General features: G+C 43.0%; 2 protein-coding genes, 1 long non-coding RNA gene and 1 other non-coding gene across 8 annotated transcripts; 2 read left to right on the forward strand and 2 right to left on the reverse strand.

Moving 5' to 3' along the window:
* Window positions 1–1,829: 1,829 nt before the first annotated feature.
* LOC116578113 (protein SLFN14-like) lies at window positions 1,830–11,963 on the reverse strand. 5 transcript variants are annotated; one of them, XM_032322076.1, is made up of 7 exons: window positions 11,761–11,963; window positions 10,611–10,827; window positions 8,648–9,763; window positions 7,025–7,153; window positions 4,587–5,301; window positions 3,463–3,613; window positions 1,830–3,351 (listed from the first exon to the last, which is right to left on the reverse strand). In XM_032322076.1, the coding sequence occupies exons 3-7, from the start codon at window positions 9,705–9,707 to the stop codon at window positions 2,779–2,781; spliced, it is 2,628 nt and encodes an 875-aa protein (XP_032177967.1). In that variant the 5' UTR covers window positions 9,708–9,763; window positions 10,611–10,827; window positions 11,761–11,963; the 3' UTR covers window positions 1,830–2,778. The 5 variants fall into 5 exon arrangements, with proteins under 5 accessions (XP_032177967.1, XP_032177968.1, XP_032177965.1 ...); XM_032322077.1 differs by having other exon boundaries at window positions 1,830–3,613; window positions 8,648–8,737; window positions 9,536–9,763; window positions 11,761–11,954; XM_032322074.1 differs by having other exon boundaries at window positions 1,830–3,613; window positions 8,648–9,758; window positions 11,761–11,960.
* Window positions 11,964–17,548: 5,585 nt separating this feature from the next.
* On the forward strand, window positions 17,549–20,212 carry LOC116577830. The gene is made up of 2 exons (XR_004280629.1): window positions 17,549–18,014; window positions 20,100–20,212. It is a non-coding gene; the product is annotated as an uncharacterized LOC116577830 (long non-coding RNA).
* Window positions 19,879–19,975, forward strand: LOC116578603. Its single transcript, XR_004280970.1, has one exon. It is a non-coding gene; the product is annotated as a Z30 small nucleolar RNA (small nucleolar RNA).
* A 752-nt stretch (window positions 20,213–20,964) lies between the features above and the next one.
* PEX12 (peroxisomal biogenesis factor 12) lies at window positions 20,965–24,986 on the reverse strand. Its single transcript, XM_032321569.1, has 3 exons — window positions 24,235–24,986; window positions 23,369–23,922; window positions 20,965–22,552 (listed from the first exon to the last, which is right to left on the reverse strand). Exons 1-3 carry the CDS (start codon window positions 24,358–24,360, stop codon window positions 22,153–22,155), a joined length of 1,080 nt encoding a protein of 359 aa, XP_032177460.1. The 5' UTR covers window positions 24,361–24,986; the 3' UTR covers window positions 20,965–22,152.
* Window positions 24,987–25,108: the final 122 nt, after the last annotated feature.

Genomic DNA, 25,108 nt, shown 5'->3' on the forward strand with positions numbered 1-25,108 from the left:
CATGCCTGGAGACGCTTCTTTGGTTGAGTGGTCTGATTACTAGGTTTTTTGTTTGCTTGTTTGTTTGTTTTGAGTAAGCACCACATCCAGTGTGAAGCCCAACTTGGGGCTTGAACTCATGACCCTGAGATCAAGACCTGAGCTGAAATCAAGAGTCGGGTGCTCAACCGACTACACCGTCTGCACCACCCCCACACACCAGATCACAGGTATTTTTAAAGCCCCTCTGACCCTGATTTTAGTGAGTAGTCAGGGTTGAGAACCACTGAGTTAGGCTTTCCACTTTAAGCCAGACTAAGCCATTTGAGGAAACTAAGAACTGATAGACTCTCGATTTGATATATAAAACAATTCCTTCAAAAATGAATTATTTTATCAAATAATATAATACATACATATGGTTTTAAAAAGTTGAATGGTACTGAGGCTTGTGATTAAATGTAGTAGGTCCCTGTTTCTTCTGTTCTCCTACTCCCTCTCCACTTTTGGCTCTTTAAATTATTTTTAGAGAATTCACACATCTCCCATTATCCAAATGTTCCTGCACTGGTATCTTTTGCTTCATTGGAAGCTAATTAATTGTTAAACTCAATCTCTCCCACCCAAAGTACTCCCCAAATGCCAAGGAAACATAAAAAGGAGGAAGTGAAGGAGCAAGAAGCAGGGGAGAAGTTTTCTTCAATCCATACGTCAAGACAGCTGCCCATTGGGTTCAGACTGGCCCATCTGGTGGCCTGAGCAATTTAAAAAGGTTGCTATGAATGCTTTTCCAGCCCTGTCTGCTCTCCCACCTCTTGGAAAGCTGATGGGTCTTATCTGAAATTATAGCCACTCTCTTTTGCATTCATGACTCCCCAGTATCAATAAGGTTGTCTTAAACCTTTCCAGAAATTAAAACACCTGGAAATGAGAATATTTCCAAAAGCAACGTAAATATCCTTACAGTACAGTGAGATTGCTTCACTCTTTGGGGGAGCTGACTAGAGAAAGGGAACTTTGATTTTTATTTCTATTTCACATACTTTGAAAAGAAGACATGACAGAAAGGTATTTAGTGATCTGACGATGCCAACAGCTACATCTCCGGCCGTTTAGAATGAGTTTGGCATTATCATTAAAAGTCTTTTAAGCCACAGAATGGCCACAAAAGGAGAGACCAAATTTAAGGTAGGAGGATGGTGAAAGTTTCCTTGAGGAGTTGGGCATTTGAACAAGGACTTGACTGACAAGCAAGGATTTCAGCAGGTAGAGGGGCAGACGAGGGTTTGAAGGCTGAGAAGAGAACACAGCCAGGAGCCAGGAGTGTGTATGGGAGGTAGAGGCAGTAGAGTTGCCCTCCAGGCTCCGTGGAAACTCAGAGTTAGATTAACATTAACACCAAGTCATAGCAGAAGAGCTTGAGGATGTGCAAAGACCTCTTAGAGACAGAATACTTCCCAGGCCAGCCACAGAGTACAAGCAGTGTTGAGCCAAGGTGAATGTATCTACCTGTGGAGAATGAATGGGAGCAAAGTATGTGTGTGTGTTGGGAGGAGGGAGGGGGAAGGCTGGTGGTCAACCTGGAAACTTTAGAAACTAGGAGAGAAGAGAAATTTCATCTGAGGCAGAGGATATGGACTACCTAGCCACCCTCAGCATTCTAAATTTGCTTTATTTTGTAAACTGGACCTGTCTAATCCTTGTGGTGGAAATATCCCTATTTATTTACTTATTTATTTTTAAGATTCTATTTATTTATTTGACAGAGAGAGATCACAAGTAGGCAGAGAGGCAGGCAGAGAGAGGAGGGGGAAGCAGGCTCCCTGCCAAGCAAAAAGCCCGATGGAGGACTCGATTCCAGAAACCTGGCATCATGACCTGAGCTGAAGGCAGAGGCTTAACCCACTGAGCCACCCAGTTGCCCCCCAAATATTCCTATTTTAGAGATGATTGCAATAGTCTGACAATGCTTGGAGTCTTCATACATTTGAATGAGATTACCATTGCTGCAAAGCTATGCTTATATAATTTGACCTCCTATGTTACTATTGAATAGACTGAAAAGCTAAAGTATCTGGTCCACATATTACTACAGTCCTCATTGTGAATTGACAGAGTGAGATTTTCATCTGTGCACTGGTTTTTTGTGAGTTTGATTAGCATAAAACCACTCCCAAGAGACTAATCCCTAGTTAACAAAAAGAGGAAATCAAGTTCTGGGCGCATAAAGCTTGAGACCCATAGCCAGTAGGAGGTCTGACCAAGGTGTTGCCCTTGAGAGACCCAGTCAAAGTTAGTAGCCTGGAGGGTATCCTACCTCCGACTCCCAACATAGGCCAGCAAGGCTGGGGTACCTTAGACATATTGGGAGAAGACGTAGAACAAAGACTACATTAGGAGAGTAAGTCAGGGTACAGCATGGAAAGACCTGGAAACTGGTTTGGCTTAAAGACTTCTGGGACTCACTGCAGATACATTGGCAGGGGATGTCACATACTCTGTTCTCTATTTAGGACAACCTCTGGTCCCTGAAAGATGGACCGGACTAGGAAAACCAGAGGCAAGGGACCAATCAACAGTCCGCTATGACTGTACAGGCAGGAGGTGATGTGGACGGGGAAGAAGACACTGACAGCACATAGAGGGGAAGGGTCAATCCCTAGAGATATTTTTGTGGCTCCGTGCCATATTTACTGTGCTTCAATTTCCTCGCTGATAATACGTGAGAAGGATTTGCTGCCACCTGCCTGAGAGAAGGGACTCTGCTCTTTCTGGCTGCCTGTATTGTGAGAATAACTTTCAGAAAGCGGCCCTCTTTTCATAGAGCAGGTAGAGGTGTTTAATGGCTCGTGAAGCAAAGCAGAGCTTATGAGCTTCTTCTGACAGGGCGCATTCTGGACTAAGCCCAAATACAATATTCCTCTCCAGGCCTGAAAACTGCTGAATACTGTCTAAAATGATGTGACTGCCCCCAACCCCGGAGGCCTGGCTGAACACAACCTTGGTTGCTCCACGGGTTTCAAATAATTCCATTGCTTTCAGCAGTGCGGGCTCATAGCGTCCTCTGTCCTCCCTTTTCCTGTACAGAATCGCAATGTCTTTGGGCCGATAGCCACCCTGGAACAGGTCGTGACACCTTTCTGCCACCCGCTTCACAATCTGTTCCATAGTCAGGTTCGCCTCTGTCTCACACACCCCAGGCAGGGCCTGGGCACGTGCTGCTTCCTCATAGGCAGCTTCCCTGAACAATGACAGTGTGTCTGGGGACATACCGGAGGGCGGATTGGCTTTGATTCTCTTCATTTCTTCCTTCATGACCATTGCTATTTCGAGAGCACAGTGGATCCCGTTGGTGATTGTTTTTCGAGGAAACTGAGCGGATGGAGGGGGAAGGCCATTAATATCCACATGACGGACTTGGAAAGGGTCCACAAAAATCCAGAGAATCCCACGATGAAGGTTTTCACTTCCAGCTCCCCTCACCTTGGGGTGGGTGATGCTCCTGGCCTTCAGGTACCAGTCTCCATATTTGCTGCAGAAATTCTCAGTCTCATCCATCACTATGTGTTTAATCTTTAGGAACTCCCCCTGTAAGAAGGTCTTCCGGGTCACAGCATGGCAGGTGGTTTGTTGGCTGTAAGGGTGCAAGAGAAAATAAGGTTTCAGGCATATAAAGCAAGAGAATGCTAGGCAGACTGGAATGAGAGGCTAGTTCTCACCTAGAGTCTGACTCTCTGATTCTGGGGTAGCTTGAACGCAACAAAACCCTCTCTACTTAAAAGTGACCTGACAGGGCGCCTGGGTGGCTCAGTGGGTTAAGCCGCTTCCTTCGGCTCAGGTCATGATCTCAGAGTCCTGGGATCGAGTCCCACATCGGGCTCCCTGCTCAGCAGAGAGCCTGCTTCCCTCTCTCTCTCTCTGCCTGCCTCTCCATCTACTTGTGATTTCTCTCTGTCAAATAAATAAATAAAATCTTTAAAAAAAAAAAAGTGACCTGACAGACAGAATAATATATAATTGCAAACCTTACTCTTTGAGGCTATCTAACTAAATCTGCATGGGAAACTTTTTGAAATGAACCCAGGTAGATTTTTATTTCTATTGCTAGTCTCTTTCTGCAGCTTGGCAATCTCTGAAGACAAGCCTATTACATGCAGAGGAAATCTCAAAAGTAATTTATGCCTGTTACTACGATTACTTAAATTTCTGTCCTTTTTAGAGCTGGAGAACAGGTCCCTAGAGACAGAATTTTATGTGCAAAAGAGATATGAGCTAGTACAAATTCCTTTAAAGCAAGTCTTATTTCCCCCACTTACTTATAGTACAAAACCAAAGCCTCTCGAGATTTTGGTAAGGAAAATGTCAGGAGGTTCTTAGTTCTGTGACCTGTCCAGTAGGGTTACAAGTCTGCAGGGCTATGCCTCTCTGGAACTGCTACTGTGTTTCCTTAGCTCAATTTTCCTTTATGGTATGTTTCAGTATATTAGAGGAAGCAAGATACAACCAAATTTAATATACATCTAAAAGCACAAATTAAACTTTGGTGATCCTGGGGAAAAGACTGACTTAAAGTGTTTATTTTAACCAAGAGTTAGTGGAACTCTTACGTCACATAATCCTTTAAGGAGTCACTTTCGCAAACATAAAGGATCTCTTTAGCTTTGCACTGGAACAAATCCTTAATTTTCTCCATGATCTTTATGGCCAGGGCTGTCTTCCTGGTTCCTGGAAAGCAGTGGATGAACAATTCTCGTGTCTCCTGAAGGCTTTCTGAAAGCGACTCACACTGCTCCTCTACGAGCAAGCTGAAAAATTCACAGCCCAGCTGGTCACTCAGAAGGGATCTAGAACACAGTGAGACTACGATAAGGGCCTGCAACAAGTCTTCCATGTCATCCTTGGTGGCAAGCCTGTAGGATGTGGGATAGTGCACGGGGATTTCATCAGGGCCATGCTGTGTGCTGGACAGGTACAGCAGCCTCGGGATAACACACACTTTCCCTGTGTAACCACCGACAGTTCCCAGTTTCTGCTTTAACTGATGAGCAGTATTTCGGGCATACTCAAGCCCTCCATTCCAACCAGGGTTTATTAAGATCGTATAGAGTATCAGTGAACTGTTCACTGCTATTAGGAGAGCATCACACAGGACATCCTGCTCCTTCCTTAAGCCAACATCACTAGCCCAGCTTCTAGAAAATACCACAATCCCTTGAGAACAAGGATATATCTGTGTCTTCATTAATTCCTTGAGTCCTTTATGATCTGAGAAGAGCTTCTTACAGAGGGATTCTGGTTTAAATTGTATCTCTTCCCATGTCACTGAAAATGCAAGAAATAGAAGTTACTAATTAAGATTTACAAAAGCATATTGTAAGTATTCCTGCAAGATCAGAGGAAGAAATGAATCTAGCCATGGAACTATGGGTTTCCTTGGGTGCAAAGAAAGCACCCCCTCTTTATTTTGATGTAGTCCCAATGATTTGGTTTTGCTTTTGTTTCTCTTGCCTTGGGAGACCTATCTAGAAAGATCCAGTAATCACAAAACTGGGTACTTATCTGAAGAATATGAAAACGCTAATAGGAAGGGATATGGGCACCCCTATGTTTATTGCAGCATTACTTACAATAGCCAGATTATGGAAACAGCCAAGTGTCCATCAATAGATGAATGGATAAACAGGATGTGGTATATAATACATTATCCAGCCATAAAAAGAATGAAACCTTGCCATTTGCAATGACACGGATGGATCTAGAGACTTATCTCTAGTGAGATAAGTCCGAGAAAGACAAATACCACATGATTTCACTCATATGCAGAATTTAAGAAACAAAACAAATGAACAAAGGGGAAAAAGGACACAACCCCCAAAATAGACTGTTAACTACAGAGAACAATCAGATGGTTATCAGAGAGGAGGCGGGTTGGGGAGGGTGGATAAATTAGTGAAGGGGATTAAGAGGACACTTATCTTGATGAGCACCAGGTAGTAAATGGAAATGCTGAATCACTGTATTGTACACCTGAAACTAATATAACATTGTATGTTAACTATACTGGAATTAAAATTAAAAATTAATTCATATTTTTTTAAAAGAAAGCACCTCCTCTCTTCACAGGCTAGGACTCTAAAGTTCCTATTTCTGGCAGCTCGTGCAGGGGAAGGTGACAAGGAGGAGTCCTCACAGAAAAGTCTGCTGGCATTCCCTCCTCAACCAGAAGTGGCCCGCTATTGCTAGGAAGGTATTCCCTCCTGCTACAGGTTTCTCTCTCTCTCTCTCTCTCTGTGTGTGTGTGGTGTGTGTGTGTGTGTGTGTGTGTGTGTGTGTGTGTGTGTGTACCTGATGCTTCAGGGAAGTAAGAACTTGCCTTCAGGACATTGATTGTTAACCTGTGGCAATTTTGCCCCCTGGGGGACCTCTGGCAACATCTAGAATATTTTTTGTCATGACTACAGCAGGGCTACAGGCATCTATAGTGGGTAGAGGGCAGGAATGCTGCTAAACATCCAACAGTTCATGGGGCAGCCCCTCTCAACAAGGGATTATCCAGCCCGAATGTCAATAGTCTCCAGACTGAGAAGCCCTGCTTTAGGATGTGTCCAGGTGACCCCATGGCTCACCATCTTCTTATTGGAAAGCCAGGGGGCAGTTCTCCTGTGGTATAGACTTAAGGAATTTAGACTAAATTCTCTCAAATTTGGAACACAAAACCATATGTGACTGGAAACCCTAAAGCACCCCAAAATGTAGTGTGGATACAACAACTAAGAATCAAGGGTCATCATGTTTATTGTTTCAGGACCATTACATCTGCTGAATCCTACATTTGACCTCCTCTAAGGAGAAAGCCTTGGACTAATTACTACCAATTCCTCCCAACTTAATTTGTCTTTTTTTTTCTTTAGTCAACTCTATGCCCATCGTAGGACTCAAATACAACCCAGAGATCCAGTCACACACTCGACTGACAGAGCCAATCAGGCGCCCCCCAACTCAATTTTAGAAAACAGTCCTTTCAGCAGAAATGAAGAAGGAATACCTGGAAACAGACGTTGTTGTAGAGGTCTCTTAAATTCTAGGACTTTCATGGGAGATGATGGACTTCCCAGTGCTGGTGGAACTGGGGCGCACAGGGGAAAGCTGGAGTCAGTGGTCAAACTGGCAGTTGCTAAACAAATAATGGGAAGTTGTTTCAGATCAAAAAGAAAACGAAAAAAAAAAAAAAAGAAAACGCTTTTCTTTCCTTTTTTTTTTTTTTTTTAAAGAGGGGGAGAGGGGGAGGGTGGTTAAATGGGGAAGAAAGAGAGAATCTTAAGCAGGCTTCACACCAGCACTGAGGCTCACTCAGTCTCATGACGCTGAGATCTTGACCTGAGCCGAAATCAGGTCAGATGCTTAACCGACTCCACCTAGGTGCCCCAGAAACTGCTTTCTATTTCTCGTACTGCTGTTGACATCTGCTGTGCATCGTGCCTGAGCCCCTCTCACACCTTCTATGCCTCAAACAGTTCACATATATTGGGAAAGGAAGCCTGGGGACTCCAGCGGCGTCACCCATCTTCAAAGTCACTGTGTGACTCATCTTGGGCAATTCATTTGTCCTCTCTCCTGTGCCAAAGTGAGCTGGTGACCCCTACATTTTCTTCTAACTCTAATATTCTGATTCTGCTTCAACTCTAAGAGGAAAGGCAGGGAGTGGGGAGGATCAGAAAAAGTTAAGCACGATATTTTTTTTATATTGTTATAATGTGTTTAAGCCCCCCATTCAAGGTTTAGATGGAACAGAAGGTGGCAGGATCTCTAGTTTGGGGTGTGTGTGTGTATATGAGAAAAGTAAACTCAAATTTGGGACCAGAGGATGGTCCAGCAAAATCACTCAAGTCTTGATCCCAGCTTCTTTTATCAAATTAGAAACATATTGACCATGAAGGCAAACTGATAAGCTTTTTTCAGCCAGTAGGTCCTTTACAGATTGATTAGAAATCACCAGGGCTGTTTCCCAGCCAAATTGAAAAGGAAGTGAAAGCACTGGAAGTCGACCTCCCCCACCACCAGATCTGCCTAGCATCTCCTTTTTGCATGGTTTCCCTCCCCACTTGGTGGTGTCCCAAGCCCGCTGGATAAGGTGTTAGTTCCTAATGTTACAGGAACCATTCAAGTTTGTCAACAAGCTTCCCTTGAAAGAATTAGTGGAGTCATCCTTAAACAGCGTTTCTCTCAAATACCATCTTTAGAGTGACACATTTTGTCAGTGCATGTTTAATAGGCAGTTACCGTGCATAAAAGAGAACTTTCACTAATTCATGGCTGATGAGATAACTTTCCCAAAGTGGACTAACATTCAAGCATTTCTTGACCTCAAAGGTTCATATTCTGAGTCTTTGGAACTTGAAAAATATATTTCTCTAAGATTTTATTTTAAAGTAATCTCTATACCCAACATGGGGCTCAAACTCACTCCCCGGAGATCAAGGGTTGCATGCTCCACCGACTGAGCCAGCCAGGGACCCTGGAACTGAAAATGTATTTTTTTAAAACCCTGTAATGGGAGAAAGCAAAATAGCTTTCTATGCTTCAACTAAAACACCTGATGGAACAGCCGCAGGAGACACAGAAGGGGCTCCTCCCTGCGGACAGGATTGCAACTTCCCTTCTGTTTTACCTGACTGAACACCCAGCATCATGGCCACCCAGTGCTCTGCCGTCAGCCTTGTGACAGAATTATCCTTCATGATCCAGCAATCCGGGGTCTCTGAGAATACGACACAGCAGAAGGGCTCTATTTGAATCGCACAGACGTAGCCGTACAGGACGTCTTTCTGGTACACATTCAAGATCTTGGTAGTGAAATGCACCTGTGGCTTTTCACAGCAGAAGTGGAACGTTGGCAACTTTTCTACACAGTTCTCTATTTCTTTTTTTAGTAAGTCAGGGTTCACTTTTTCTTTCTTACATCCAAATACTTCTTTGCTCTTATCATCTACCCCAAAAATGAGGTATCCCCCGAGGGTGTTGGCAAATGCAGAAACATAATGAGGCAGCATTTCTTTAATCCGGGGAATGATCTTTTTGGTGGTGAACCTTTTAAACTCCACATGGGTTGACTCAGTAAAATTGAGTTTCTCCTTATATGTGAGTTTGTCCTTTTGAAACAACTCTGAGGCAGACGTCCTCATGTCTTCTTCTTCCTGAATGTCTCTGTTAGGAACTTTCTGAGAACTGAGCTCCTTCACCCCTGATCTCCCTCTTTGGGCTCTAGACTGCTTCTCTCTGAGGAGCTCCAGGGAACTGACCGCATTCAGGTTGACTGTGGAGGTCACAGCTCTCTGGTAGAGATTGGAGCACAAGCTGCAAATCCGGAGGGGGAGGCTGAAAACATCTGGGCTCCAGGACTTCACAAAAATCAGGAGATTGTGCCCCTGTTGCATATAGTCAAGGTATTTCTGTGAACCGGAAGGAAGGAGCTTTTGGAAAGAAGTTTCCAGATCCTGTCCCAGCCCGTGGCATTGGTAACTGTAGGTTTTATCATCAATCTCCGCTTTGATCATACCCCCTCCAGAATTTAACAGGGCACACGTGGCCTGGATGATTTTCTTATTCTCAGTTCTTTTCAGATAGCCATTGGTCATCTTCTTCCTGTTCTCTTCTCCAAAAGTCACTCTGCCCACGTGTACAACTGTCTCGGGATAGAGCATTTCCATGTCGGTCTGGAAGCTGGCCATCCCACCGGCCCCTCAGCGCTCCAAACAGTTAACAGAAGGAGATTCCAGTAACTAATCTGGACAGAAACATTGTTTCTACATTAACAAGAATGCCAGCAATTACAATATTTTCTTCAAAGTCATAAATTTTTGGAGATCCATTTTAATATTAGAAATAATCTTAGATATTACTGGTCTCTAACAACTTTGCCAAGACCCCGAGCCTTTCCAGCATGAACGGGCATAGATAAAGATGAATGCTTAATATTTTGCCATCAAAGAAAAATTACATTGCTGAAGTTTTTAGTTGTTTTTCATTTAGAATCAGAAAGAATCAACAGTGAGCCCAGATCTAAAGAGCTTGGCTTGGCACAGGAGCCAAAGAAAGTTGTTAGAAAATATGCAGAAACAGAGGTTAAAATTAGAAGATGCTCCTATTTATAATTCAAAGGAGAAAGGAAGGAAGGCAATAGAGAACTAAAGGAGAATAGTCTAGGGGCATATGTGATGTAGAAGGTCTTGCTATAAAAGCAAATATAAAACTTGGTATTCTTTATGCCCTATTTTATACATTTAAAAAATTCTACTCCTGAAAGAATGTCTATTGATACCAAAGGCAGAAATAAGTGTAACTCCTCAAAACTTCTTCTAAAAATACATTTCTTCAATAAATCTCTCCATACAGAGTGTGAGGTAGGAGCAGGAGTATTCTTTCCCTCCTCAATAGTTCTGCCCTGTGCCGTGGGAACATCTGAGGCTTGGAAGAGGCCAGAGCCTTTGGGACACAGTCCTTAAGTCAATGTCCTTTTCACTTCACAGACCAGAGAAAAGCCACCCAAACTGAAATCAGGGCTCTGCAGCTAATGTTTCAGAAACAACACCCTGAGCTTTTGTTAATGGCAAAAAAAAAAAATATTTACTAACCCAGATGAAAATTCTTCCTCTAGGAGAAGAAAGCCATTTCTTCTGTGTGATCTTCGCCAAGCAGGGGCCATGTGGGTGTTGTTTATACCCACAAAAGGGGAAAAAACAGGCATCCTGCAGGATGGCTACCCTCCTTTGCCATTAGTTTGCTCTTCTCACTTCCTTCAGGCAAACCAGAATCAACCTGATGAATTGTTTTTTCATCCAGGAGCATATTCTGGAGGTAAATGTACAAAGAATGGCTCATAGAGAAATTTCTGATAACATTGTGTTCACATAATGGAATCACAGAAGTATTGGAGGAACTTTAAAGATCTTCCAGCCTAACCATTTATCTGATTTAAAAAAAAAATTATTTAAGTAATTTCTATACACAACATGGGGCTTGAACTCATGACCTGAGATAAAGAGTCACATACTCCTTCGACTGAGCCAGCCAGGGCCTCCCTTTTGTCTGATTCTTAAGTCCTCTCTATGATATCCCCAACTCCCAACAAATTGCTTTCCAACAACTGCTTGAACACCTCCAGCAACCAGTAACTCACTACTTCTCAGATTAGACCCTTCTATTTTCTGACAATTGTGTTAGAAATGGCTTCCTATGGGGCGCCTGGGTGGCTCAGTGGGTTAAAGTCTCTGCCTTCGGCTCAGGTCATGATCTCAGGGTCCTGGGATCGAGCCCCGAATTGGGCTCTCTGCTCAGCAGGGAGCCTGCCTCCCCCACTCTCTCAGCTTGCCTCTCTGCCTACTTGTGATCTCTGTCTGTCAAATAAATAAATAAAATCTTAAAAAAAAAAAAAGAAATGGCTTCCTGATTTTTCAGTTGTAATTTGTCTTCCTATAATTTCCACTGGCTGGGTCCCACAGAAGAAATCTAATTGCTTTTGAACTAGCAGACCTATACTCTCTGGACTGCCAAGTCTCATGGATGTTGCTTGGGTGCCGATAATGACTATGATAGATACAAAGTTTTCCAGATTCTAGTTTCATGCGAACATCCTTTCTATACTTTCCCAAATTACTCACTCGCTGTCTTTTGCCAGTTTACAAGTTAGCTACTCTTTTACTAAGCCCTTTGTGTTCTCAAACAAGAATTACCCCTAAGATGAGATGGATGAGATTTTAAAAAAATTATTATTTTTTTTTTTACCTGATGCTCTTGCTTTTCCTCTTGTTGTTTCAGTGCCTCGTCTGGCTCTGGTCTGAATATTTGCCTTCTGTCACAGCTCCTGCTGCCCTTTGATATCAGCCTGGGAGGAGCAGGAACTCTGCCAGACTCCCCTGGTCTTCATAACATTGACCCACTGAGGAAGGCTGATAAGGACTCAAGAAAAGCCTATGACAGGGCAGATTAGCAGGCCAGGCTCTGACCTCTGGGAGTGAATGAAGTGGTAATGGACACATTCAGGGGTTTTCAAGTGAGGGGCCAAAGCTAAACTTCCCCCCTCTGAAGATTGGTGTCGCGTCTGCCAATCTGCGTCTCCTGCCCCAGCTGACATCATTTCTTCATTTTGTAGTTCTACATTTATTTTAAATTAGGCTGTCCTGTACATGTCCATTATGAGAATTGCCAGCATATTCCATTGCCCTCCAAATCACTTGTTCTCTCCTATCTACCGTTATCTTCCTTTTCCTGCTCTTCCTTTTTGTTGGGCACAAGACCCAGCCTAGAAAAAATGCTCCTTGGTGAGGGGCTGACTATTCCTGGGTGAAAGGATTACGCGTGATTTTTTAATTTCTTTTCCTTTCCTTTTTGTTTTTCTTTAACTTTTTGTCTTTCCCAAATGTCTACACTGAACATCAATTGTTTTTATAATTAAAACAACCCGATTAAATGAAAAAAATAAACAAATGAGGGAGTTACCTCATTTGGGGATGCTGGTTAAATTGGAGCAAGCTTCTGGGGTGCCTCGGTGACTCAGTCTGTTAAGTGTTTGCCTTTGGCTCAGGTCATGATCCTGAGGTCTGGGGATTGAGCCCCTAGTCAGGCTCCCTGCTCGGCAGGGAGTCTGCTTCTCCTTTCCCCTCCCAGTTTGTGCTCTCTCTCGCTATCTCTGTTTCTCTCTCTCTCAAATAAATAAATAAAATCTTTAACAACAAAAACAACAAAATTTAAATTGGAGCAAACTTCTCATAGTAGGCTAATAATAGCCACCAATGATTATGATTATGAACTTGTAAGTCTTAACTTATAAGGAAAAGAGGTCTTTGTAGATGTGATTAAGAAAGGATCTTGAGGGGCGCCTGGGTGGCTCAGCGGGTTAAAGCCTCTGCCTTCGGCTCAGGTCATGATCCCAGGGTCCTGGGATTGAGCCCTACATTGGGCTTTCTGCTCGGCAGGGAACCTGCTTCCCCCTCTCTCTCTGCCTGTCTCTCTGCCTACTTGTGATCTCTGTCTGTCAAATAAATAAATAAAATCTTTTAAAAAAATCTTGAATGAGGGGATTATCCTCAATCATTTGGATGAACCCTAAGCCCAGTGTTCTCCTAAGACAGAGGCAGAGGGGTTGTGGTATACACAACGCAGGTGGTGGCAATGGGACCAAAGAGACAGAGAGTCCAGGGAGTGATGTGGCTACAAGAGAAGGAATGCCAGCAGCCCCTGGAAGCTGGAAGAGGTACAAAGTGGATTCTCCCTAGAGCATCTGGAGGGAGCCCTGCCAGCACCTTGATTTCTGTCCAGTGAAACTGATGTTGAACTTCTGGCTGTAAGAGAATTCTCTTGTTTTACACGACCAAGTTTTTGGTAAATTGTTTTGGCCAAAGGCCTGCTTTCAGCTTTTTGACTTCACTTCCAAATTCGGTCTCACTTTTAGTTCTGTTATCTGCCTTAACTCTCAGCCTCACTCTCACACTGAAATCCTTTTGATATTACTTTTGTTTAGAAAGAGAAAAATGACCGTCATTTACTGGAGATGTGCTTTGGGGTGCCAGGGATCAAGCTGGGAATGTGGCATACCACATGGAAACAGAGATTACATGGCCATAGGGGAAGAGCAGGGGCTCAAAGCCAGGTCCGCCATTACAAATGCTCCTACTCCTTCTGATGTCTTTCAAGTTTGGGATTTGGGATTGCTTAGGAGTCTTCAAAATCAGAAATCTACCTAAACATCTCCCTTTTTTTACCAGTAAAGAAAAAGAACATTATTGGGGCAGGAAACTAGGAACTGGATTGTTTCCTCCTCTTCCTCCCTTTTTCTTCCTTCACCTCCTTCGGTTCCTTCTCCTCCTTTTTCAGTGCAAATTGGGAGAAAGAGGGATAATGTGAATGATGAGCAGAGGAAATTTCTCTTCCTTCTTTGAATTTCTCTAGTTAACCCCCCTGGATATGAATGGTTAGGTTATCAGGCCAGAGAGGATCTCATATCCTGACTCTGATAAGCTCAACGCAAAGGTCCATGATACAAAACAATTTGAAATCAGTAGCTTGGACAATGCTTTTTCTTGGCTCTTAGGAAAGTGATCTGGCCGTGCTGTTGCCAATCGGCTCAACACTAGAGCCTCCAGTTTATTTAAGGTGTGTTTATTCACTAAGAACTTCAGTTTATCAACAGGAGTAGTTAGGCTACAGCCCTTGCACATACTAGACACAAACTGCCAAATATCAGCCTCCATCTATTCTCAGTTCATTCACAGAGATGGTTCCAAGACTATGGAGAGCCCAGTGAGCAAGAGGAACAGTGCTGGCTCTCCCTCACCACTACCTGACTCTGTGTAAGTCCCCCAACCTTTATTTTCTCATTCGGTTAGTTGTGTTTTTTTTTTAAGGTTTTTATTTATTTATTTGACACACAGAGAGAGATCACAAGTAGACAGAGAGGCAGGCAAAGAGAGAGAGGGGGAAGCAGGCTCCCTGCTGAGCAGAGAGCCCGAAGCAGGGCTCAATCCCAGGACCCTGAGATCATGAGCTGAGCCGAAAGCAGAGGCTTAACCCACTGAGCCACCCAGGTGCCCCTGTTTGTTTGTTTTTTATTTGTTTTGTTTTTGAGCACCAAAGATATTAAAATCCTTGCTCTAGCATTCAGTAGCTTTGTGAAACACTGGTTATGTAAATCTAAGCGTCAGATGCCTTCTGTGCAAATTGGAGATCATAATAGTGCTTTCTTTGTACAATTCTTCTGAGAATGAGATGAGATGATGTACTTAAAGAGCTTAGCATCGTGCCTGCAGTACCATGCCCATTTTTATTTGATAAGAAATTATGAAGCATTTACCGTGTTCTGTATGTGGTGCTATGCTACACGTCACAATAAAAACTGGCATCTAGTGATTGCCTTCTTTGGGCCAGCTATGCAATTTTGATTGTCTCAAATTGTCCTCATAGCAACTTGTAAGACATGCATTCTTTTCACCATCTTATAAATGAAGAAACTGAATTCCGGGAACTAAAGCTCAAGGCCACACATCTAGTAAGTAACAGAGCTGGGATTTGAAACTCTGTTGATCTAATTCCAAATCTCATTTACCAGCACTGCCATGCAGCGTTACTCTTGGCCAGAATGAGACACATGTCCTGCTCATAGTCTAGACAAGGAAAACATGTATGAATTCATTGCAATATGACATATGTAATAACATCAGGTGAGCACTCTGCTGTGTGTTCTCTATGTGCTCATTCAACTCTTTGAACAGCCGCAAATGTATGGCCACTATACCCTAGCACCACGCTGGAGAGCTAACAACGGATGAACAGTGTGCTCTGGGTGTTCTGAGGAGTGACAATAACTATGCTCTTGAGAATAAGATTTCATAAATGAGGTGGCATGTGGGCTGCAACCTGCAAATAAGAATGTACCAGGTTGAGAGGGAGAAATGGGGAAGGAAGGGGAAACCAGGGAGAAAAATAGCACATGCAAAGAAAGACCCATTATCTTCATTGTCTAACCTCCCATGTCCCTAAAGTACAATGGAAATCCTCAATAGGTCTGGTACAGAAGACACTCCATTTTTCTTCATTCTTCCCTTTTATTTCTTCATGTTCTTTATGAAGGAATTGTCATCTGAAAATGGAACTGGAGGATATAAAATGAAGAATCTCACACATGTGCCTGTAGGAAAATAAAACTTAAGGACTGAGAGAATCATTTCCCATTGATTTGTGGCTTATGGAAAGCTGACATTGGAATTTTCTTCAATGATAGGGAGTTGGTCAGGGGTTGTCTCATATCAGCCTTAGAAAGTTTTGCTCATGGTTTCCAGAGGTCTGAACAAAAAATGACCCAGGTGGGAATGGTCTTGCAAAAGAAGCTGGATTGAGTTTTGTTTGTATGACTGGACTGGTTTTGTCTGCTTGCTGAATTTTCAAAGCTGGTCTCCCTTTGTTTTTTATTTTAACAGTCTCTGAGCTCTCCTTACATTCCCCGCCCATATATATAGTCAACCCCAAACCCTCAAGAAACTCACTGTTGTTTCCTACAATTTGCATGTCTTGAATGGCAACTCCTCTATTGCGGAATAAACTCATCTTTTTGACAATTTTAAGCTTGCCTCAGTTTTCCTCTTTATTTACGTTGACACTTCCTACCCATCCCTGACACTCATCACATTCCTCACCTGCCTTTCATAGGCCACCTCTCCATTCCTACTGCCACAATCCTAATTTAGGCTGTTAGCTCTCACTTAGACCATTGCAATCACTTGCAATAGCTCCCCTTCTTTCACTTTGCCTTCCTTTGATCTTTTTTTTTTTTTTTTAAGATTTTACACTTGATCTTAGCCAAAAGGCCAAGAAGCGATAATGAGATTTTGTTTATTTATCTGACAGAGAGAGACACAGCAAGAGAGGGAACATAAGCAAGGGGAGTGGGAGAGGGAGAAGAAGGCTTCCTGCAGAGCAGGGAGACAGATGGGATGCCAGCCTTGATTCCAGGACCCTGGGACCATGACCTGAGCTGGAGGAAGATGCTTAAGGACTGAGCCACCCAGGTGCCCCTTCCTTTGATGGATTTAAAAACACAGGTGCATATAGTTTTCTTAAGTAAGCTCTGATCACCCATCTCCTCTGACTTTGAAATCTTCAAACCTCCCACTACCTCCAGAGTAATCTGCATAGCCAGCAAGCCACCATCCTTGACAAAGTCTTGATTTGTCAGCTCAATCTCCTACCGCCCCTTTTCTTTAGCACTAATAGTGGTCCTCAAACTTCGGTGTGAATGAGAATCCTCCATGGGGCACCTCTTAAAAATACAATTCCCTGGGCTCCAATCCCAAAATATCTGGATTGTGCCCCAGGCATTTTTGGGTTTTTGTTGTCTTTGATGCTAGAGGACATATACATTGTTAAGTTTCTTCCTGGTGTTTCTAACTCACCGAATTTTTTGAAACACTATACTTTTTCGACTTTACGTAAACTTAAGTTCCCCAAGCTTTCTCACTTAATTCAGGCGTTAAATTATCCCTTCTTCCAGAATCTCCTGATTTTTAAAAATCTATCCAACTTTCAAGACTCAGATCAAATGCCACCTTTCCCAGGAAGTCTTCCCTGCGCATTTCTTCGATTTTTGGCTGCACTTTTCTTGGGGCACCTCCAACTTATTGAGGAAGCGTCCACGCGCCCGGCCAGCCAGTGTTCCGCAAAAGAAAGACACATATCCCTCCACTGCCCACCCCAAACACTAGCCCTCCCGCGGGAATCGGACATGCGCAGTAATTCCTGCTGATCACTATCCGAATCGGTCATTTTTCCCGGAAATCCAAGGCACAATTCTCTCAGTTGCCCTTTGCAGCTGTGAAGCAAGGCACGTCCCACTGTCCAAAGACGGGAGTTGGGAGGAAGGTAGGAACCATTCAGACCGCAGAAACGCGTTAGCTTGCACTCGAACAACCCACACGAAAGAGCCTGCCAGAAGGCGCTTCCGCCTTTCGGCCCGCTCCGCCCCCCAGGTGGTCACCTCGCTTTCCGATTGGCTGCCCCACGTGACCCACTGGCGGCCGTAGGATTGGTTGCGCCGCGAGGGCTTTACTGGGCTAGGGGACGCCCGCGGGGCAGCGAGGCTGAAGCCGGCGAGAAGCGGGAAGCGGGAAGCGGGAAGCGGGACCGGGACTGGGTTTAGCCGGCCACCGAAAGGCCGAGGGTCGGCTGCTCTTAGTCTCTGCTAGGCCTCCCGAGATAGGGCGTAGGAGCTTGAGGAGTTCAGAAAGTGAGTTGCGGACTCCTGTCTGGGACTTTGGTTTGAGCCCTGGCTTCGGCCTTTCTCGCATTTCCCCGCAAGGACGTTTCCTCTCAGTCTTTGCAGAAGTTGGGAACGTTGGACTTTATTTTCATTGTTTGGTCGAGGGTCCACTGTATGTAAGCACTCGTTGTTCTGCGCCAGGCATCGTGGAGACAGCTTTGAGGTAGAAGCTAGGGGAGGGAGGGCTTAGGGATGCTTGAGGTATGTTCCTTACCCACCTGCAATGTTGGAGGTAAGTTGGCTTTATATATTGGGCTGATGCTTTTATAATCGAGGAGCTTAAGGTTTTGGTGGGGGTTGCCAAGTGACTGAATTGTTTAACGTTTGTTCATTCATTGACCCTCGTCCTATGTACCAGACACCGTTCTGAGTGTAATGGATGCAAAGGCCGGTAAGACGCTGCCCTGGTTCTTTGGGAACTCTGTCAGGGGGCTGTTGGGATAGACGGGATGTGGGGGAAGTGCCTGGGTGAGTAAGTGATGGGATGCGTGCTGTGGTGGGAGAAGTGTGTGGAGGCAGAAGAGAGGATGACTGAGGGTTGGAGACCACTTTACTGAGAAGGTGAAACTGTAATTAGGCGTTCTCCAGATTGCAGGGGCTGAGGGAGGCACTCCAGATGGAGCAAAGTGGGCTGAGGAAGAGAATTAGGGACGTGTGCTGGCCGGGTATGGTGGGAGCTCACTTGGAGCTCTGCTCCCAAGTTGCATGCTTGTAGCAAAGTTCTCTCAGCCTCTGCTTTCCTCATTTTTAACATGTACTTCACCTGTAGAGGCCGATGAGCTAAAGGCTCAAGCAGAACCCCTGTAAAACAGGCGCTTTGTTAATTTCTCTCTTTTAATGGAGTTTAGGTGCTGGATGGCCAACACAGACCAACAGCTGCCAGTTTTAAACTAAGGAGTATCAATCTATTGCCGTTTTTAAAAAATTTTATTTATTTGACAGACAGAGATCACAGGTAGGCAGAGAGAGAGGAAGGGAAGCAGGCTCCCTGCTGAGCAGAGAGCCCTGATGCTGGGCTCCATCCCAGTATCCTGGGATCAAACCAGAGCAGAAGGTAGAGGCTTTAACCCACTGAGCCACCCAGGTGCCCCTCAATCTATTGACATTTATAGATGGCTGAAGGAAGCATGCGCTGTCTCCAGAATGGTAACTTCCATACGGTAGGATGGGGAGGGTGACATGGTGATCCGAGTACTTTACCATGTCGGTGATAGCGTACCACCAGCAGGTGTCATTTAGAATAAATGAAATGCAGTCAGCCGCCTTATTCAGAAATTGATTATTCAGGTTGTGAATTACCTAGACTTTGCATTGCTTTTTTTTTTTTTTCTTTTTAAGATTTTAAGTAATCGCCACACCCAATGTGGGACTCAAACTCACAATTCTAAGATCAAGAGTCCCACGATCCACTGACTTAGTCACCAAGGAGCCCCTGCATTGTTTATCTTGCCTGTGGCCTGAAGAAAATTGACATTAAACCTCAGATTAGTTGGTAGTGAAAAAATATAAATCTGATAATGAGACCTTTGTTCTCTTTCAGCTCTACTGTTAGTTAATGTGCTGTGGACCTTTGGCAAAACATAGTCTCTCGGGGTTTAGCATCCTTAAGATAGAAGATTTCAATATAAAAACTTTATGACTATACTTTTTATTTTTGTTGGCAGCAGAATTGTAAATCATATTTTTACATTTAATGAACAGAAGGCTACTTTATAATGGAATTTAGTCGAAGATCTTTCCTAAAGCTTTTGCTTTAGAATTAGACTGTAAATCCCTTCACAGATGTCCCTGGAATTTTATCATGCATGGTATTTGGACTCATTAAAAAAAAAAAAGTTTTTGAACCAAAAATGCTTCTCCATGCCTATATTTCAAAACCAAAAAAGCTCCTCAAAACGAAAACTTCCTCAAGTTTGCATTTTTTTGTACAGCAGTCTGTAAAACAAGCATAGTGGAAAATATTTATTAAAAGCCCATGGTTGATTGAAACTTAACTATATAGAAGCCTTTATTTTTTCATAGGTTAACCTAAGTCTTCTTGGAATTGAAAAAAAGAATGGGCTGCTCTTAGGTATATAAGGATGTGAAATACAATGATGCGATGATGAGTGAAGTATAGTCTGACCTGGTATTGCCATTGCCTCAGTGTTGGCTCTGACCAGGGTATGATTCTTTAATCTTCTCTCTGAGCTGATTCTGGTTGTGGTTTTTCCACACTGGAATGTTCTTTTCTGTTTGGATACTGATTTTATTATGTATAAGAGTGTTTCTTGGATACTCTTTTGGATTGCTGATACTTTCATCTTTTCCTTCTTAGGTTGAGAATCTGGCTTTGATATCTTCGTGGAGGACTACATTATTTTCAATCCTGAATCTGGTTCAGTTTTCTTACTGATTTCTTACTGTATTAAAAATGTTTGTTTAATTAGCTATGGTGTTTATTTTGGTAAAACCTTGCAATTTAACAAGAACTTTAACAAATATCCATTACATTCTTCTTATGATACAGAAAAATGTTAATATTTTCAAATTCATAGGTTATTCCATTTCAAAATTTAATTTGATCAACTTCATGTTATCAGAAAATGTGCTTTGAATTGCTAAATGAATCAAAATATTAGAAAACACTTACCTCAGCAGAGATGCTTAAATTATTTTCATCCTTCCTCTACCCGTATATTTTCACCAACCCAAAAATCCAGTGGCATGAATTTTACTACATAACTCAAGTGTTTCTATGGTATCTCTCATACAGGGTATTTCACACAAGCTGAATTCTTGCTGTTGAAATATTGGCACTCCCAAGTATTGGATTAGCAAAAAAAAGAAAAATGTCAATACAAAAATACTTCAAAGTCACAGGTGGTCTGAATGAAAAATGTACTTTAAATACCTGAAGTAATTTTAATATTTATTTATTTGAGAGCGAGAGAGGGAGAACGCATGTGCAGGCACACATGTAAGGTAAGCCGGGGAGGGGGCAAAGGGAGAGGGAGAGAGAATCCCAAACTAACTCCATGCTGAGCTGCAGGGCCCACTGTGTGGCTTGATCTCAATATCCTAAGATCATGATCTGAACCAAAAACCAAGAGTTGGAGGCCACTTAAGCGACTGAGCCACCCAGGCGTCCCCACCTCAAGTAAGCTTTAAGTTTCCAAATAAATATGACTACTTGGAAAGACTCTTTGCCAAAAACATTTATTTTTAAAATTTACTTAAGCGTTTCATAGAAACTTAGTAATAGCCAGAGTAACTCGTGCCCATTTACCAAACTCTTAACAGCAAGAAGAAAGAGCTTATTAAAAGGTTCTTTTGCACAATCATAGTTAAATCAGTATGTTACGTCATCTCTTGATTGCTTATTCATTTTGCTTTCATCACACTGAATTCTTTAGACAGCTCTGTGTATATGCTCAACCCCTATTTTTCTTTAACTCGTTCCCCAAGAAAAGATATGTATGGCTCATAAAGGAATCTTACTTGATTACACTGTAGCATATGCTACTTAAAGTGGGTCACAGTATATGGAAGGTGCTTTGTTTTTCTCAAGTGTTTTCAAGTATTTCTGTGAAGAGCAGGTCAACATTTCACATTGCAAACTGATAAAATCTTTTTCTCAGGGTGGATAAATGCTTTCGTTTCTCAAGAAAAGGCCTGCTTCCCTATCACCCACTTTATGAGGTCTATCTTGGGTTTCTCCTGAGATTTTTTATCTCTTGTTCTTTAAGGAAAAGCTTCTGTACTATCCTCTTTCATCCACTTCCTCTACACTGACCTTCATGTCCCCTGTCAATCCTGATTCTATTATTCTAGCTAGCTTGCTAAACTCTTAAGTAGGAGTCTAGAGAGCTGGTTAAAAGGTTAGATCAATGGATATATCCTTTTAAAGAAATCCATAAGTTCACCTTTGAACACAGATTTGAATTGTGTGGGTCCACTTATATGTGGATTTTTTACAGTATAAATATTTCTGATTTAAGTATTTTCTTTATCTTACTTTACTGCAAGTATACAATATGTAATACATCTAATATACAGAATGTGTTAATTGTTTCTATTAGCAGTAAGGCTTCCGGTCAATAGTAGGCTATTAGTAGTTACATTTTGGGGGAGTCAAAGTTATACATTAATTTTCTACTTGGGGGGGTCATGTTGGCACCATTAACACACATGTCATTCAGGGGTCAACTCTAGTTGTGTAAAGTTCATGTAATTATGAATTGAGGATGAGAAGAATCAAACAATACTGTGTACTCAAACTGAAAATCAGTTTTCATACAATTCAAACAATGCTATGTACTGAAACTGAAAATCTCTTTCTCAGCCTTATGGTGCAATAATTTTGTTGTGAAATAAAATGCTAATCCCTTTCAGTTTTCAGGGGAATACAGTTTAATTAGATGTTGTACTTCTGTTGGATAACCTGTTATGGGACAAGCTTGGTGACTCCTCACATAATTAAATACACAGCGATAACAAAACACATAGCCAGAGGTGGCAAGAACAGTATCATTTACCCGGGTTTTGCGACACAGGGGGCACACAGTCTTCATTTTAGGTAACAGAGGAGAATCAGAATTGTAGTCTAGGTGTACAGGAGGTGGTGGAGTAGGCAGAGCAGTCAGTGATTTGATAGTTTCTTGATTTTCAGATGAGTACCACCACTCAAGGAACTGCAGAAAGAATACTCCCACAGAAAGGCCGGTAGAGAGGGATAAGGCTGCACCTCCCAAGGCTTTCTTCAGAGCTGACTTTATCTTCTCACCAACACTGGTAGAAGAATAGAACAAAGAGGCAAAAGGAGAAACTTTACTTAGGTTTCATCACAGAATGACTAATATAAATATACCTCTTGTACTTTTCATCAGAATCACTGATTCAGTTTGGATTTTGAGTAGTTGCTAGATTGGCACCATGTCCTCTACTATCCATTCGAAATTATTTCCTTTTTCTGACCTCCAGTGTTTGGGGAGTCTAGGAACTAAACTTTGTATTTAATGACTAGGGTTTTGTTTTTTTGTTTTTAGAAAGAAATTGGTAAGACATTGGTTATATAGATGTGTGTGTGTGAGTGTGTGTGTGTGTGTGTGTATAAGATAGTATATCAAGAAAAAGAACTCACTTAACAAAAATAACTTAGCAATATCGAGGACTGTATATTTGAAGTTGTAGGAGAACATAAATACTAACTAGAAACAGTGGTATTGTGGTTAAGAGCACAGTCTTGAGAACTGTTGATCTGGCTTGAATCTCAGTTCTGCCACCTTCTAGCTATGTGGCCTTGGCAAGGTAGTTGGCTATTAGGTCTTAGTTTCCTTAGGTCTTAAACGAGGTAATGAATTTATTTCATTAAGTTGTCAGGAGGATTGAGATAATGTACATGAAGTGAACAGCAAGCATTCATAAAAATGTAGCTAGTGTGATGAGGAAGGTTACCGGGAGGGCAACTCTTGTTGTATGGACACAAGAATTTTTCTCTGATTTATGAAATACCACAAAGTGGACTGAGGAAGGTGAGTTTCATAAAATTAGGTTAAGATTTTAGAATTTCTTAGTGAAAGGTTTGGGGAAATGTTAAAGCCTTACCTCCTGGCTGGTTGCTGCATTATGCTGGCTTCAGCTGCTTTGTGCTCCAGAGCTTGTATATCTTGAACTGTAAGTCGACCTAGCCGAACTCCAGCCAGCCTCAGCAACGGGGAGTGATGCTGAGCCTTTCCCAGGATGTATCGAAGTTGTTGTACAAAAAACCAGCCTTCCCATGCCATGTTAACAAATGGGTAGGCTGCCAGGAAGGCTCTATAAAACTGTTTCCAGCGGGAAGAAGGGGGGTGGATAGAATATTCATCCTCTTCCCTCAGGCTAGAAACAAGCTTCTCCAGCTTCACTTTCAGGTAGGGAAGAAGAACCAGGAACATAATTGACTTCCACAGCTGCCGCTTTGGGAGACCAGCACTGGCCAGTCTCTCAGGCTTGTATGTGTCCCCCATTACAATGCGCTTTAAGCCATAAAAATTTTCAGAAAATGAGGCACTGGTTTTAGACAGATAATGCTGCTGGAGCAGAAGATCTAGGAGGGCGAAGATTTCATCAAACCACCTCCAAAAGAAGCCATAGTGGGCAGGATTTGACTCTGCGAGAACCTAAAAGTAAATTAATAAATGAATTTCATTCCATTTCACAACTACTATGTGTTGTATTCACATTTCCTTTTTTTCCTCTAAATTCTGATACTTTGGGCTTAAACAAGTTACTTCTTTTGGGGATCTTCCCTATCCTTTCTGAAGTGCTAGGTGTTCAGTACAGGGCTCTACACGTAACAGGGACTCAAGAACCATTAAACCACAGGATATGAATTACATGCTAATTGGCAATTTCAAAACCTAGACAACCAAGTAAACTGTTTGGTTTTCACCCAGTCGTCCCTAAAACCTTTCAGAGAATCAATATCTTACCTTGACCACATGCTGAAGAGCAGGTCTCACTGCTGTCATTAAACTGTCCTGTGCTACCACTTCAAAGATGGATGGCTGGTCATCCACCACAGAAGCAGTTGTGATGTGAGCCCCGTGCTCAGCCATAGTTTCTTATGTGCACTGGGTTTCGCTTTGCCCGCAAACTCTTTAGCAAGCATGAACTTGTTTTAGTTATCAAACGGGTGCTCAGTCTTAAAGGCAATCTTTCTGCAAGAGACCCAAAACTCTTACAGAACTGGGGGTGCGGGGGGAGACCTCTTCTGGAGGCAGAGAGGGGGGGGTCTCAAATCAAGGAGGTTAAGAACGAAATTAAGGCAGACGTGGCAGAAATTGAGGTGGAAGTGGTAACGTGGGTGTAGGGGTGACTTGTCAAATGCTGCACCTCACAGGGCAAAGCATGCCTATGGGATACAGGTATAGCCGAAGGGGTGCTCTCTTCTAGAGCTGCAGTCCTGGAGGCTTCGAATCAAGGGCTCTCAATCGCGAGGGCTTAAAAGCCAGCCAGCTCTGAAGGGTTAGAGGTGCCAATGCGGACCCGGTACGCGAGGGCTGGCTCCAGTTGTTGGCCGCAAAGTGCCCGCGCCGGTCCTTGTGCGCGGACCCCCGGCGAGGCCCTAGGGACCCAAGACGCCACGTTTGAAGACAGGCCTCCGCTCTGACAGAAGCCGCACCCGGAAATAGAAGGGGCCGGCGATTGGGACGGCCGACGGTAGAGAGGCGCTCTAGCTCGGAACGTGGCCCGGGAACCGGAAGCAGCAAACTCTATGATCCCTCCAAGACTTCCGCTTCCGCTTGCGCTGAAATTAATTCGTTTGGGGGTTAGAGTGGAGTTCTCTGTCCGTTTGTGTTATTT

Source organism: Mustela erminea, chromosome 18, assembly GCF_009829155.1.
Source record: "Mustela erminea isolate mMusErm1 chromosome 18, mMusErm1.Pri, whole genome shotgun sequence".
NCBI lineage: Eukaryota > Metazoa > Chordata > Mammalia > Carnivora > Mustelidae > Mustela > Mustela erminea.